This window comes from Pundamilia nyererei, unplaced genomic scaffold (assembly GCF_000239375.1).
Source record: "Pundamilia nyererei isolate P.nyererei 1_Seehausen unplaced genomic scaffold, PunNye1.0 scaffold00110, whole genome shotgun sequence".
Lineage (NCBI taxonomy): Eukaryota > Metazoa > Chordata > Actinopteri > Cichliformes > Cichlidae > Pundamilia > Pundamilia nyererei.
In genome coordinates this window covers 2,053,087-2,069,780 of record NW_005187511.1, presented here as the reverse complement: position 1 = coordinate 2,069,780, position 16,694 = coordinate 2,053,087, and the positions used below count along the sequence as shown (strand labels likewise).

The window sequence follows — 16,694 nt, the reverse complement described above, 5'->3', positions numbered from 1 at the left end:
GACAGTTTAAAGAGCTCTGTCTGCCTCTCTCGGCTCCCGTCTTCTCTCCGCTCCTCGTTGTCTGCATCAGACAGCTCTCACGTAGCAGCTGTCCACTCGCCTGACCCACGTCAGCTCACTCTCAGCACTTGGTAAATGATACTGATGATGACAGTGATGCGGAGCTGTGGAACTTAGCACGTTCCTTTCATTGAGGTAGCTTTGTGATTGCACTGTGGCTTTGGAGATTAAAATCACTGTCATACAGTTCTCGTTCACCTGAAAAGAGTTTCTGAATTCTCTTTGTTTATATGTTTCTTGTGCATCTACGTTCTTGTTGATACAATGGGAACATTCTTTACACTTGCTCCTGATGGGAAGCATGCGTTGTGCCTTTCTGAAGAATCTTCTACCATTGCAAAGTGCATAGATTTTGTTTATATATATATTTTAAATATGCTCCCTTATTTGATGCCACAGCAAGCGTTCCAGCCAGTGAAACAGAGTCTGTGAACACCGAGAATCAGAACGGGGAGGATGAAAAGACGCCATGCTGCGGACCTCTGTGGTGAGAACTTTGCACTATGAACCTGTACACAAGATTTCTTTCGGTGTCACTAATTTCAGTCAGCACAGCCATTTTGCCGTGTTAGTGCCTGCTTTATCTCGTCATATGTGTTTAAAAAAACTGGTAAACTTCATGCTGCAAACATTGCAGCTGCACTTTTTTGGGGTTGATGTCAGTTAACTACATGCTAGCAACTCATTTCTGGTACAAGATGCATTCATCAACTTTCACTTGTTCTTCTTTTCAGTCAAAAGATTTCAAAGTCAAAGTTCAGGTCAGTATATTTGTAGGTAGGCGTGTCTACATAGTGCATGTAGCTGTTAATATATGGTTTTTGCCTGCATTCAATTACACTGATTTTTATTTTGCTTGGCTTCTTTTTTACTGTATTTTTAATGAGATGTTACAGGGAATGATAAATCAACAACTTTTATATAGTCAGCATGTGCTATAAGGTATTTTTAGAGAATAGGCTTACACAGTACTTTTCAGCTCATTTACTGTACTGTATGACTTGCAGAAACGCATTGATGCAGTCCCCTGTGGGCATTCACCCATACTTCACTGCGTTCTTCTTATTACGCACACTTTCGAGATTTTCTTAAAAACACTGCAGTGATGAGTTTATTCCATTGTTTTGACTTCATAATCTGTGTGACTGTGTCTTGTGTTCTTTATGTGCAAACTGAGCCTCTATGTGCTGAAAGTGTCCTTTGCCATTGCAGTCGGCGCTGGCGCCGATGGAACAGATTCTGCCGCAGGAAGTGCCGTTTGGCTGTCAAGTCAGTGCCTTTCTATTGGCTGGTCATCATCCTTGTGTTCCTCAACACCCTGACCATATCATCAGAACATTACAACCAGCCTTTGTGGCTGACACAGGTGCAAGGTACGAATTACAAACGTCTCATTTTGAAATAAAATGAATGAATTTGTTTAAATGGGTTATCTTCTATTAATTAGTGTTTTTTAAAGGATTACTTAATGTAACATGTTGTCATGATGTTCTCATGAAATATCAGAGTATTTTTACTAATTTGATTTTTTTCCCATCTTCTCTATTACTGTATGTATTTTGTGGATGACTTAAGGCTAAATTGTTTTAAATGTCATGATTTTTATGCAAATAATGTGTTTAATTAATGTGAATTGTGTAGATTCATAGCAAGATTTTGTCTAACTGTGATAAAAAAATAAAGAAATAGAAATAAAAAATAGAAATGAGGTTGAAGTAAAAAAGAGTAATAATTAAATGAAGTGCACACAAAGAAAAAGCTACAAGAAGCTGCAAGAAGGTGTAATATAAAATATTTGTGCAACCAGAGGTTTGATCTACTATATGTTGCATTAAAAGACAGGAAAACCCTCCAATACATAATGCATCACTCTCTTTCACTATTTATTCATCTGATTTAATATCTTTTCCTCTGCTTTTCAGATGTGGCCAACAAGGTGCTGCTGGCCCTGTTCACATGTGAAATGTTGGTAAAGATGTACAGTCTTGGGCTGCAGGCTTATTTTGTGTCACTCTTCAACCGCTTTGACTGCTTTGTTGTGTGCGGAGGAATCACTGAAACCATTCTGGTGGAGCTGGAAATCATGTCTCCACTCGGTATCTCTGTGTTCCGCTGCGTGCGCCTGCTGAGGATTTTCAAGGTCACACGGTAAGACTGTCAACATGCTGTGCGTTCGTGCTCGTGTGTTCACAGTCTCGTGCCTGTGGAGTTCGATTAAAATCCCGTCCGTCCTCCTCTCTCTTGGTCGACCTTCTGTTTAGACACTGGCAGTCTCTGAGTAACCTGGTGGCATCGCTGCTCAACTCCATGAAGTCCATTGCTTCCCTGCTTCTGCTGCTCTTCCTCTTCATCATCATCTTCTCCCTGCTCGGCATGCAGGTGTTTGGTGGAAAATTCAACTTTGACGAAACCCAGACAAAAAGGAGCACCTTCGACAACTTTCCCCAGGCCCTCCTCACTGTGTTTCAGGTATTAACAGAGTTCAGATAATGTCATACAGTAAAATCTGACTGTTAAATACAAATACGCAGCAAGTGAAATAGGCTGAAAATGTAAATAAAATTGGTGAAGGGTGTGTTTCATACAGATGTAGAAGAATTTGTGGCAGACTAAACAGATTCTGTGAACAAGCCATTATATGAGTCAGTATTTGCCCATTTTAGAGATTTTGGTGTATATGTCAGTTCAGAAGTAACAAGAAGTTGTAGAACAGATTTATAAAAACAACTAAACATTCAAGGATCGTGAGTGTGCCTGAAGGCTGAACTCAGACGCTTTATTGAAAACCCAAATGTGAATTGTTGAGAGAAGTTTTTCAAAAGAACATTTTGATCTCTTTATATGGCATGGTTTGTGAGCGGCAGGCTGAAAGGTTGTGGCAGATTGAGCACAGCGGACTAAAGTGAGACACTGTAGACGGGAGAATTGTACCACAGATGAATGAGCAGACAGACACCACACATGAGGAGACACAGGTTAGCAAAAACACAGAATTGAAGTGCTGCTAGTAAACCTCTGGAGAGAGGTGATGTACAACCAGGGCATACATGCAGGAGGGGCTGGACTGGAGATTGGATTTTAGTCAGGAAAAGCACAGCCTGAAATATTACTACTATTACTACTTTTAGGTAGCCACTATTAGGAATACATGTTCAACTGCTGGTTAATACAAATATGTAATCATGTGGCAACAACTCACGACATTAGGGTAAGTGGGCGCGATCAAGACAACCTGCTGAAACTCAAACTGAACCATCAGAATGGAGAAGAAAGGTGATTTAAGTGACTTTGAATGTGGCATAGTGGTTGGTTCCAGATAGGATGCCCTGAGTATTTCAGAAAGTGCTGATCTGCTGGGATTTTACAACACAACCATCTTTATTATTTACAGAGAATGGTCTGAACAGAAGAAGTTATCCAGTCACCAGCAGTTCTCTGGCAAAAATGCCTTGTTGATATCAAAGGTCAAATGAGCAGATGAGCTACAGCAGCTAAGAATAGGAAACAGAGGCAGTTCACACTGGGTCACCAAAATTGAATAATAGAAGACTGGGAAAATGTTGCCTGGTCTGATGAGTCTTGAATTCTGCTGTGAAATTCAGATGATGGGGTCTGAATTTGGCATTTGGCAGATCTGAATCCAGTTTAACACCTGGGATGTGGTGGAATGGGAGATTTACATCATGCAGCCGATCAATCAGCAGCAACGCTGTGATGCTGTCATGTCAGTATGGCACCAAATCTCTGAGGACTATTTGTGGCACCGTGTTGAACCTGTGTCATGAAGAATTAAAGCAGTTCTGAAGGCTAAGGGAAATAGCAAGGTGTACCTAAAAAAGTGGCCGTGAGTGTCAATTCCTAAAACAATTCGGCATAAGACCACAACGTCAAAATGCATATGAATGCCAGTAAACTTGTTTCAACATCCACATCATACCCACAATCACTGCAAATTTACTGCAGCTCTAACATGCTCATTGTAGCCACCCTGCATCGTATAAAGCAGCTGCCACTTATTATGCTTGATGTTTTTCAGTTGTTGTGTTTCTCACATAATAAATATTGTGAACTATTCAGATTCTGACTGGAGAAGACTGGAATGCTGTAATGTATGATGGGATCATGGCGTATGGTGGCCCGTCCTCCTCTGGAATGATTGTGTGCTTTTACTTCATCATCCTATTCATCTGTGGAAACTGTATCCTCGCTCACACTGACAAAGGTGTAGCTGTTACAAAGAAAACAATAATTCTTTGTATCCACTGCAGACATGTGTTATTGATTAGTCACTAGAATTGTACTTTATTCGTAGTGGGAGAGATGTTCTCGACTTAACACTTTACTCAGATATCCTCTTGAATGTCTTCTTGGCTATCGCTGTGGACAACTTGGCAGATGCAGAATCTCTCAACACAGATGAAGGAGACAAAAAAGGGTGACCGTCCAATATGTCTCTCTGTGACAACGAATTACTTCAAATATTTGCTTGGATAATTGGTCAAACTCCAGTCTGCATTTATAAAAATATCTGTGTTCATTACAGGGACAAAAAAGATGATGATAAAGATGACAAGGTATTCTTTTTTTACTTTTTTTAAGTCATAAAACATGTTTACAGTTTGAAAAGTTACGCGTGTTACACATTACATATTTCCTGCTTTCGTTTAAGGAGGAGGAGGAGGACAATGACGACACTGCAGCGGAGGAGGAGGACCCTGAAGTCCCATCGGGGCCTCGGCCGGTCATCTCCGACCTGGTAAAGAAGGAGAAGATCACTCCTATCCCAGAGGGAAGTGCCTTCTTCATCTTCAGCAACACAAACCCGTAAGCTGAAATTATGTTTGTGCAGACACAAACAGGTCGCTATTCATATCACACTGATGTCTGCTGTGTTTTTGTTGTTGTTTTTCTTCAGGGTTCGTGTGTTTTGCCACAGACTCATTAATCATCACATTTTCACCAACCTCATCCTGGTGTTCATCATGCTCAGCTCCGTCTCCCTCGCTGCTGAGGATCCAATCCGAAACTTCTCAGCTCGCAATATTGTAAGTTTATAAACCCTGTCATAAAATTTCTGAACTTCAAATGAACAGATTAGTAAAGTCACATAAATGAAGTAAAATAATTTAAAAATAACTTTTCTCATGTTTGCCTTTGCATAACAATTTGTGATGCTTCTATAAATGACCGTACTCTTGGTTTTGCATGTTTTAGCCCATTTATTGTAATTACTACAATCAGGGATCTCAGACTCTTTTTACATTGTGGGCCACATAGGAAGTCTGTCAGCACAACTCTTTGGGCTTAAATTAGTCAAAATTGACATGTACAGATAAAGTTCTGGGAGCTCATGGCCTGTTCTGCAATCATGAAAAAAGGTTTTTGGTCATTCCCAGAAAATGTAATTTTTTCCAATTTGTTAAGACTGTTGAACCCACCATAAAAAATGCACAATTCTATAGATAGTGAAAAACAAGAATTTATCTGTTTATCTATTACTTGACGTAAGTGCAGTATGAATGGCGGTAGGCGAGCTTTTTATCAGTAGAAAAAGCTGTAAAACCTTTGAAAATACAGTTAGAAATTCGAAATTTGTGTCCCCAGTGAGCTGGATTGGAGCCTTTGTCACCTGAGCCTTATGCTTGGCATCCCTGCTATAGCTGATCTTTGTACTTTATATGGATGATTTTGCAAAGCATACTCTACATGAGTTTATACACTTTTGTAAAAAACATAAAAAAGTAACAAAACAAAAGATGCATTTTACTTTTAATATAAATCACTTATTTTCCATAGTAATCAGTAATAGGATGACATTCAATACTCTTTTTACTGCAGTGAAAATGGTATGTATTAAATTCATGTCTGTTATTTCTGCACTTCACAATTTCTTTATCTTGAGCCATGTGATTTATTCTCTCTTTAACCTAGACAAGAAAGCATTAGATACAGTTTATTTTCTAAAACATATATTCAGTGTAATTGTCCTGTCAGGACACCGGGATAAGTACTTGAAAATCTAGTGTCTATATTGAAAGCGGACATCTGATCGCTCTGTTCCTTCTGGTCCTTTCCAAGATATAGAGGTCAAGTCCTTAATGGCAGCCTTTTAAATCTAAGACACTTCAAGTTCACATTGTCCTTTTATAGTATTGTTTGTCTTTTATTGTTTTGCATGTGATTGCAGTACATTTAGTAGAGCTTTTGATTAATTAGTTGGGCATGCATGTGCTTTACAAGAAAATAAGAAACACATCAGACTAGTTCCTGGTTTCTGTTCCTCGATTTGCACTTCCATTTAAAAGCAGATTGAAGCTCCTTGTCTGCTTCAAGGTGCAGACTCGTTTTTTATGAGCTAAAACAGGCAAAAACAGCTGTAAGGTCAGTAAGTAACTTTGCTGTGAGTTCTTCACTCTAACAAATCCTTTCCAGAAAATGCTTTCATTTTTTCCCCCTTTCATCTTGTTAACATGTAATGTATGACGCTGCACAATGAACTGTCTTTGTTAAACATCTACGTTGCTTCTTGCAGATACTTGGTTACTTTGACTATGCTTTCACGGCTATCTTTACTGTTGAGATCGTTTTGAAGGTAAATTCCCTGTGTCCCCTGTGCGTGCTGTAACTAACCACACCCCAATAACATTCCAAACGTCTCGTTGCCTTCCAGGTCCTAGGCTATGCAGATTATGTCTTCACTAGTATGTTTACATTTGAGATCGTATTGAAGGTAACCCCTTAAATGACAACGAGAGCCTTGCTGCATTCTCTCCTTGTGTGTCACCCGCCACTCAGTACAACCTGGCTTGTTTGTTTCCTTTCTCTTATTTACTTTTTTCTTCATGGCACCTCTTTTAAAAAGCAAAAAAAAAAAAACAGCAAAAAAAAAAAGAAGAAGAAGATGAAGCGAATTTTGGAATTGTTAGTCACTATTTTGAACACACGAACACAAACACAAGATTTGCTCAAATTGCACTGATGAAAGAACTGTTAGGGGAAGGAAACATCATGAACATTTACATTATACTCACATGGGTGTCACTTCATTCGGGCAGTCATTGCTGAAATGATTTTGATGATGCAGATATGTAATACGTAATGCAACCCCCTCCCGTGCGATGCAACACAATTTTTTAACGGGCTGCTCAGACATATCAGAGCATTGGCTGAAGTTGAGTTTGAGGTCATCTTCAGAGTGGCGGTGATTGAAAGTCGAAAATCAACTCCAGTCAAAGCTAACTCCATGCCTCTCGTACTGACTGCTCCTCAGATTACCCATAAAAGAGGGGGCAAAATCAACCATGCTCCTGCCGAGCATGGTTCAGTCTGCTTTCCCCGACTGAGTGCATAGAAATGTGGAGTTTTCTCTGCAGCTTTTTTCTTTCTTTTTTCAGTGGGAGTGGGCAAACACTTGCCAACCCAGTGCTGTTTGACTCTAAATCGTCCACTGCTCTTAGTGAGCAACCTCATCCAGTCCTTGTCTGCAGGTCTCCACATTTACATGCACTCTTGGAAGGAATCCTTTACTTTTATTATTTGAAGAAGAGTTATTTTGGCTGGTTTTTCTTCTCTGCCTGCTGATCTCTGGAGTTTTAATTGGGAGCTGCTTCCCCTTACGCTGAACTATTAAAGAACATAATGGAATGTGCTTTAAGCCGACGGTCCACATGAATGTGACAGTAAGGCCATTTCTATTTTCCAATCTCTATAACTAGAGCTCTTGCAGGTAGTAAATATCCCTGACGTCATGGCAACAAAATGCATGTTTTATTGCCTCCCATAGTAGATTGCGAAATGAATGACTTACTACTACATTCATGTAGCTAAGGGCCGTGGGGGTGGCGATGGTAGATTTTAGCCTCCTGTTTCACTGCTCTGAACTCGCCACCCCGAATCAGAGTGATCTATAAGAGTGTGGAGACGTGTGCGGGCGTGTGTGTTTGACTGTGAGATAATGGGAATGAGTGCTGAGAATGAGTTTTTCCTATTTAAACTGTTAGCTCAGTGTGTTTGTTTGTTTCTGTTGGAGTGTGAGGAGTGCAACACTGTATTTGTTTCTGGATGCTACATGTTTTTTTGTTTTTTTTTGGTCATTTGCTCTTTTAACTTCCTCTGTCCTCTCCTTAGATGACGACATATGGAGCTTTTCTTCATAAAGGAGCATTCTGCAGGAATTACTTCAACCTTCTGGACCTGCTGGTGGTGGGAGTCTCCCTCGTTTCCTTTGGCATTCAGTGAGTACAGAAAAACCAGAACATATTTGCATTAAGCTTTTTTGCACAAACAAAAATGTTTCATTCATAAGAAAAATAGTTAAAGGAAGAAAGTTAGGAAATAAACTAAAATCCCCTTTGAGCAATAATATAGAGGTGAAAAGAAGTTCAATCATCTGAGCACTTTATGTCATTTTTGATCTTTTGGTTGAAGCAGGCCATACAAGCAGAGTGCAGCAGTTACTCCTCCTGAAGTGGTTCTTGACCCCTAAAAAAGCTCATATTTCTCTGATTCTTCTTTTTTTACAAACTGTTATTATTATTTGTTTACACTCAGGTCTTCTGCCATCTCTGTGGTGAAGATTCTCAGGGTCCTTCGAGTACTTCGACCCCTGAGGGCCATCAATAGAGCCAAAGGCCTGAAGGTGGGTGCTACTCGAGACCTTTTCTAGCATGTCTACAATAGCCACTATCTGAAACCTTAGCTTTAAACATTTTTATCTGTGTCTTACAGCACGTTGTGCAGTGTGTGTTTGTGGCCATCAGAACTATCGGTAACATCATGATCGTCACCACGCTGCTTCAGTTCATGTTTGCCTGTATAGGCGTGCAGCTGTTCAAGGTGAGCATCTCTGAGTTTGAAAAACATCAATAATACACATCAATCCAAAGAAGTTCAAAATGTGTAATAACAGCAAAAACGTTTCCTTTTCCTTTTTCCAGGGAAAATTCTATCGCTGCACAGATGAAGCTAAGTCCAGCCCAGAAGAGTGCAAGTGAGTTTCATCCCATCTTGCTCCTGAACTGCATATGTCCTGGTTTAACATCACATGTTGGACTTAAACCTCCATGCAACATGTTTTGTCACAGGGGCACCTACATCCTGTACAAAGATGGAGACGTGAACCAGCCAACTGTCCACAAACGGGTGTGGCACAACAGTGACTTTAACTTTGACAACGTCCTTATGGCCATGATGGCTCTGTTCACTGTGTCCACCTTTGAAGGCTGGCCTGCGTAAGATTGAAAGATATCATCACTGAGCTGATTACGTTTTAGATAATGTACGGAGAAAGCCTGAATTTGTGAATCTGAATCACGTGTTGGCTTGTTCTCATCTTTCTTTAGGTTATTGTACAAGGCCATTGACTCCAACAGGGAAAACCTTGGTCCCATTTACAACTACCGTGTGGAGATTTCCATCTTCTTCATCATCTACATCATCATCATTGCCTTTTTCATGATGAACATCTTTGTAGGTTTTGTGATCGTCACATTTCAGGAACAGGGAGAGAAGGAGTATAAAAACTGTGAACTCGACAAGAACCAGGTCAGAGTCATTAGAAGCACAAAACATTATGTGTAAAGTATGACGATTAATTTTGAAGGCTTTTCTCTGGGGTTCCTCTCACTTTGTGTCAAGAAAAACAAAACATCAACAAAGTAGCAAGACAGATGACGTTCTAATGCTGATGACCTCCTTTACATTTTTAATATTGTGTCTCATTTAAAAGGGAACGTTAAGATTGTTCTTAAATGATGATGTTAAATATTTTGTGTATTTGTGTGCAGCGTCAGTGCGTGGAATACGCTCTTAAAGCCCGTCCTCTGAGGAGATACATCCCAAAGAACCCATACCAGTACAAGTTCTGGTATGTGGTGAACTCCACTGGGTTTGAGTACATCATGTTTGTGCTCATCATGCTCAACACACTCTGCCTGGCTGTACAGGTAAGAAGTCAAGTATTTACCTGCCAGACAACCAGTCATCAAAGAGTCTTTGAAGTTATGGATTTTTCTACTTGGAGAAACTTTTGTTGAAGCATACACTTGTGCCACATGAGTGACCTCGGTTTGAATTTTCTGGGACGTCTGTTAAAGATTGTGGCATTGCGTTAACACACACCTGAATGCTTCAAACCGGCAAACTGCCAAAGCCTCTGTTATTTTATAGAGGTACTTGCTGATAATCAGTTAACCAACCCCAGAACATGGCTGCTCCTTACCCTCTGAATGCTAATGGAAGCAATAAAGGTGTTTTTAGTTTTTTCCCACTACTGCATGGAGTCCACGAGACTGTAAATATGCAGACTTAAATCATTAGAGTATCTCGTAAGTTGCTGTAAGTCTTTTCATTAGTATGGATGTGTCAGCCTGTAAAATGTCATTTTCAGTTGCTCAGGTTTTGCTATTTTTTCTTGACAGAATTATAAGAAGCAATGTGGTGAACATAAGTGCATGCAAAAGTAGTGGAGTCACAGAAAAACATAAAAAATGCAAACAGACTGTTTGTTCAGACACATCGCATTACTTTCCCGTTGTATATTGAATACATTGAATCTTTATGTTAACCGACCATCTCCATCTCTGTCTGCAGCACTACGGCCAGTCTGCACTCTTTAACTACGTAATGGATATTCTCAATATGGTCTTCACTGCTGTATTCACTGTGGAAATGGTTCTCAAACTCATCGCTTTCAAACCCAGGGTGAGCTGACATGAAGCATCAAATTAAGTCCAGCTGTTAAACGGATGCATTTGCTGTGAAATGCTTTTGCTTATTAGAGTAACTTTTCAACATTATGAGACGAGTTAGAAGGACAAGATGTATATACACTAACTAGTAGTCAGTTAGCTTAGCTAATCATAAAAAATATGAACGGGGCAAAATGTGTCATACACAACTGGCAAACCCAAGAGCTGACTTTGAATGGTAGGTCAGTCCCCTTAGACACCTCAGTTCACATGTCCAGCCTTACAGCAGAAATAAACATGTTTGCAGCCTGCTATAGAAAGAGATTTGGTGGTAGCATCCAGAATACTAAACCACTACTTTACAGAACATCACAAACCCGTTCATAATGATGGTTATGTACAGTCTATGGTTATATTCAGTTTCTTTATACACTCAAAAAAATCTGTTGTTGGATGAACACAATTTAATCACGGCACCTTTTTCCACGTGATTTAACCAAGTACAATAACCCATTTTTGACCATGTCAAACCAACACATTTGGCATTTGATGGTTTAATGTAATCTGATTACTCTGGATCAACATAGTATACTTACATTGACTTGAAGTGATTCATTTAAGTATGTAAAGTGAAATTTGTTTTAATTCTTTTTACACAAGTTAAAAACTTTAGGAAAAAATAATGAAATCTTGTTGTTTGAACAACTACTTTGTTAATCAAGGCAATTACTGCTAGTCTTTCTTAATGAACCAATATGGGGGTTGATTATTTCATAGAGACAAACAACCATTTGCACTTACATTCATGGGTAATCTAGAATCACCAATTAACTTAACCCTAATTACACACTGCAAACCAGCCAGATTGTGGATTTGAACCCAGGCCCTTCTTGCTGTGAGGCAACAGCACTAACCATCACACTATGCTGTCAATCCAGGCTTAAACTAGGAAAGCTATGATTACAAGGCTTGATGCAGAATTTTCTGTATGTTTTTGTCCTTGACAGGTTAAACCACAATAAATAGCTATAGCATACACGTGGTGTGGGTGTAGTTGTCTGCCTCTTAAACCTCCAGCGATTTCCCTGCAGTTTGACATCTAATGCGATCTTGTGAATTTCGTGAGTCCAGGCAACTAACCACTCTTACTAGATTGTATCATGTCATCTCAACAAGAACAAATTAAGTTGCTGAATTTCATGCAGATGCTACATGATTTAATTATGTTCACCATAGAAACATGAAATTATTTAGTGCAAATTACAAGTTTGAATCTTGTACATGTAACAACCACCCAATTTCATTTTTTTGAGTGTACGAGCTTGCAGAAAATAACATTTCAGTATGACTGTTAGGTAAAGCAACGAGTGGTATCCATCTCTTCAGCATGTTTCTAAAACTGCGATTTGTAAAATGTTCAGTTATGTTTATTAAAGAAGCAGCATGTGGACATGTAAATATTTGTTTCCATTTCCCCTTTGGCGTCCCTGCCTGCTGACAGCTCTGTGTTGAGAAGAAGGACAGGATGCTAGTAAGAGAAACACGTGTGGGGTGCCGTGCTTCCATTTTTAAGCTAAAAATCTTTTTTTTTTAACCAATTTTTTAGTCACAGAGTGTTCATGTGTAATTTTATTGTTAGCATGGAATTTGTGCAAATTTAGTGTTCTGCAATCAGTCACAGTCTGTATAATCACGAGCCCTTCAGGTTAAGTAGCTAGCAGGGGTTTCCGTGTGTCCTTAAATAAGCAGTTTGTTGATTTAAATTTCAGTGTGAGAGTAAAGCCTTCTTGTTTTTGTGCTGATATCAAATTTGACTCGCCCCACCACACGCTCAACCTCACTCAGGGATATTTTGGGGATGCCTGGAATGTGTTCGACGCCCTGGTTGTGATTGGCAGCATAGTAGACATTGTTCTCAGTGAGATTGATGTAAGTAAGCTCAGCTTGAAGCACCTCGCTGCTCTTTGACTTCTTTCCTTTCAGACCACCTCCACAGCAGGTTTTAGGGGCAGGACTCTGATTTCTGCTGCTTTGTCTAACTTTTTCCTCCTTTCTTTCTCTCTCCAACCCTTCCATTTCATTACAACAACTTCCTTGAAATTTCCACTCTTGTCTGATTGTCTTCCCCTATCCCTTCCCTTGGTCTCTCACTTTCATCCCCATCATTTCCCCTTACATGTACCTTCGTGCACTAACAGCACTATTTTGCTGATGCTTGGAACACATTTGATGCCTTAATTGTTGTCGGTAGTGTCGTCGATATCGCTATCACAGAAGTTAACGTAAGTACTTCTTCTTTCTGATTTGTAAGTTGAACTGAAGCCTTATAAGAAAGCCACCTGGCAAGTTTTAGTGTTATTAGCTTAAATTTACTGTGAATCTTATCTAGCTTCCGCTATAAAATATAATAGAAATGTTGAAAATGCATCCCTAATAAAAGAATTTAAGCTGGCTGTTGGCTTTGTTTGTAAAACTTCAGTTTGATTTTCATGAAGCTTTTCTTTCATGCTAAATTGACCTAACTCAGATCTCTCCTGTTGGAGTTCTGCTTCTGTCTGTGCTGCTGTAACTTTTGTTGTAGTTTTTGACAGGACATGGCGACAAACTTGTTGATGAACATGTTGATTATTCTGTTTATTCTTGGACATAGCAATGTCAAAACCTCACATTTCTTTGTGAACTGTGGCCAGAATTTGGTCCAGAGCAGGATGGTTTCTGATGTAGTTGTCTAACTCTTACTCTTGTTTATTTTGTTTCCATAGAAACTTGTAGAGGCAAGTATGGCAATGAAAAAATGTTGTTTGTGTGTAACCTTTTGTTGATGACAACTTTATCTTTGGGACCCCTTTGCTATGGACTAACGACAAAGACAAAGAGATTTTTGTAATTTCGCAGTACTTTAAAATTTTTTTATCGAAGCTCATTAAAATAGTAGATGATTGCTTCTCTTTATAGCTTTCCTTTGCTAAAAGAAACGTCTAAAAACAAAGACTGGACGTCTGTTTTTGTGCTTTTTTTGCTTTGAGCTTAGCTAGGACAAAAATAGTAAAAGAAAGTTCCAACAAACACCCAAATGTTGCATTTCCAGATAATAACTATGGTGAATATGGTGCTTACTATAGGGGTAGCATACCAAAGGCTTATCACCCAAACTGACCCTCCTCCCGCCTCCTGAGTGCTCTCATGTCTGAGCTGCAGTGCTGTTTTTCTGGAGTAATTTTTCATGTCTTCTTAGTTTGTGTTCCAAAATGTGTGTCTGCATGAGTGCACAACAAAACATTAACTTTGTTTGAAGCATAAGACACAGTGGTGTGTTTTCAGGTTTTTTATTGTTATGCATGTGTGTTTAATGTGTGTTCAGCGTGTGCTTTCGGTTGTATGTGCGAGTGTATGCAGAGGAGTGTGTTAGTGTGTGTGTGTGTTGGAGACGTGATGTTTATTTCACATTGTGGTTCTATGACATGCTTTTTCATGGCATTTCTTTCTTATTTGCACTGCATGTAAATGTTCAGATATTCTAGTTTTGCATTTATTCATAACAGGAGATCTGTTATGAGGATGTGTTTTGAGTCAGTAATATTTTTTTTTCTACTTGCTTGCTGTGTCAGTCATGACTCGTGTCATTGCTCAGATTCTTACCAGACTACCGTGACCTCTCCAAATGCATGCTGGGGTGTCAGACACTCACCTCATCCCCCTAACATCCTTTTCATGTCCCGCCTCTCGCAGATGGCGCTTGGCCACCCGCTCCATTCCCCTCCGGTCAGTTTTTTCCATAGAGCCTTGTGCAGTTTGTCCTTGTTCGCTTGCTACACTCCTCTTTACTTCCAGACAGAATGGCCCTGGTGCTCAGAGCTTGGAAATTCTACACAACATTAAGGGCAATAATGTTGGGAATTAAACCGATGAACCTATGAAGCTCAGCGTGTTTGGGAATTCCTAACAAAGGTTTACTTGTGTTTCCTAATGTCACCATTTAATGTCCTTAAAGTTGTGTAGAGGCCACTGTGGCTTCACATGTAGCTGCTGTAATGCATCAATCAGGGAACAGATCAAGTCACAGAGTGACCTAAAAGGAAACGATACTAAAAGTTAGGCCTCAGTTGTAGTGTTCACATCAAAGTAAAAATTCAGGTAAGGTCTGAAAATTTCCCAGGAGTTCAGTAGGCACGAATTTAGTGTGATTTTGTACACTTACAATGATGGTGGTTTAATGCAGCTGAGTCTGGGGTTCTTTGATGATCTTGTGTTTGTGTCTCTGTGAGTGATTGTCTCTGTGTTTTGTTCTGTCTTCCTGTAGTGAGCTCTTAAAGCTCAGAATGGAGCTCATATGTAGCGCAGGTGTGTAGACTCCAGTCAGGTGCATGAACTCTCCCACAGCAACTCTCTACTTTTTCCTTCTTTCTACCTTTCTGCCTTTCTTCTTCTTCTCCCTGTTTCAGTATGGCTCAGTCTCTCTGGTTTTCTTTTCTGTCCCAGTCTTGGTCTCTATTGCTGTTTCCCTCCTCCTCCTGCCTCTTTGTCTGCCTCTCTCTCTCTCTCTTTTCCCTCTCTGATGTTTATTCATATCCTTCTGCACCGGACTGTGAGAGCGCCCTGCTATGGCAGTTTTGTTGCAGGGCACTACTGACATGCATGAGTTGCTGCATTGCTATGAGTTCACATCATTCAAAGGTCTTGCGTGTGCGTGCAGTGCTTCCCCAGCAACGTGGCAATGCTGAACGCATGCTCCATCGGCGCTGTGGCCAGGATTACCTAAAGAACCTCCTCAGGCTAATTCTATTTTTTTTAATCATTTCTGCTCATGCTGTACCTCATAACGACAGTTTGCAAAATATTGACTCAAGCCATATCTGTCTGATTATCTTATGTTGTCAGTGCTGAGCCTTTCTGATATTTTCCACATGGAGCTAAATGCTTTTTTTTGCTGTAAAATCACATTATCATGATACAGGCTCAGCCTAACCACCATCACTATGACTGATGTTTCTTTTCTTTTTAAAAAGGTTTTGCATCTGGATTTTGTTTGGGGATAAATGCTCGCTGATTACAGCTGATGATATCAAATGATTTATTTGTCAATTGATATGAATTGCAAACAAAAGTTGTGTATGGGTATGAATCTGTGCGAGCGACTGTGTGTACATAATTGATCATACTCAAGCTCTTTTGGTCAGCAAATTTTCAGTCACTTAAAATGACAAACTATTGGATTGTGAATATCCTACTTGTACTCTCTTGTGTCCATTTGTGCCATAGATAATGCTTCAAGCACACAATATATGATTTTTGTGCAGTCATATGTTGATGTGTACCTGTCTGAATCTGAAGCCTGCAGGGTATATGTCGAGATACAGCAGGACTCTGTAAGAACAGCACATGATGCTTTTATAGCAACATCGATTCATTGCATTTGTCAGTTAGACGTAACAACTCATTAACATCGTCTAAGAGGATCTCATCATCATTTAGTCCCATCAATAAAAACCATTACACCGGGGGAGTGATAAAGTTGTGTGTCAGTCTTAAATGTTGATTCGTATTTAAGTAATTTTATGTTGTATGTCAGTCAACCCCACATAGAAATGTTAAGTAATGTGAACTTGTTGTTTGGCAGTCTTTTAAAGTGTTAAGATAAGATTTAATGGTAAATACATGTGTGTCTTTGTCACAGTGAAACTATAAGACAGTTTGTCCTGTCAGTGAGAAGAGTAGTGACTGTGTTCTGTCTGCGTCTTTGCTGACGTGTGCTGGTGTCGTGTGATTTTAAGAACAAAACAAAACAAAAACTATCAAATGTGTTGTTCCACGTTTTTGGCCCATTGTGTGTTAGACCTGTGGCCTCTGTACAAGTCATTAATACAGGTCTTTGATTTTAAAGCCAACGGAGACTCCTCAGTTGGATGAGATGGGGGTAAGATGCTCCACCCCCCACCCCTTTAACTC

At 39.7% G+C, this 16,694-nt stretch overlaps 1 protein-coding gene across 8 annotated transcripts in view; it reads left to right on the top strand.

The window, feature by feature from the left end:
• Positions 1-16,694, top strand: part of cacna1da (calcium channel, voltage-dependent, L type, alpha 1D subunit, a) — a 60,103-nt gene that overhangs the window by 29,582 nt on the left and 13,827 nt on the right. For 3 of the 8 annotated variants that reach the window (XM_013912969.1, XM_013912967.1, XM_013912966.1), the window contains exons 11-33: positions 460-547; positions 795-821; positions 1,273-1,433; positions 1,983-2,208; positions 2,322-2,529; positions 4,138-4,258; positions 4,408-4,495; positions 4,604-4,634; positions 4,730-4,884; positions 4,976-5,105; positions 6,593-6,652; positions 6,731-6,790; positions 8,188-8,294; positions 8,611-8,698; positions 8,788-8,895; positions 8,997-9,049; positions 9,144-9,290; positions 9,402-9,603; positions 9,846-10,004; positions 10,651-10,761; positions 12,947-13,030; positions 13,511-13,522; positions 16,630-16,662. In XM_013912969.1, the coding sequence (XP_013768423.1) occupies positions 460-547; positions 795-821; positions 1,273-1,433; positions 1,983-2,208; positions 2,322-2,529; positions 4,138-4,258; positions 4,408-4,495; positions 4,604-4,634; positions 4,730-4,884; positions 4,976-5,105; positions 6,593-6,652; positions 6,731-6,790; positions 8,188-8,294; positions 8,611-8,698; positions 8,788-8,895; positions 8,997-9,049; positions 9,144-9,290; positions 9,402-9,603; positions 9,846-10,004; positions 10,651-10,761; positions 12,947-13,030; positions 13,511-13,522; positions 16,630-16,662 (2,459 nt within the window). The remainder of the gene's footprint in view (positions 1-459; positions 548-794; positions 822-1,272; positions 1,434-1,982; positions 2,209-2,321; positions 2,530-4,137; positions 4,259-4,407; positions 4,496-4,603; positions 4,635-4,729; positions 4,885-4,975; positions 5,106-6,592; positions 6,653-6,730; positions 6,791-8,187; positions 8,295-8,610; positions 8,699-8,787; positions 8,896-8,996; positions 9,050-9,143; positions 9,291-9,401; positions 9,604-9,845; positions 10,005-10,650; positions 10,762-12,946; positions 13,031-13,510; positions 13,523-16,629; positions 16,663-16,694) is intronic. The other 5 variants (XM_013912971.1, XM_013912970.1, XM_013912968.1 and 2 more) reach the window with 5 other exon arrangements.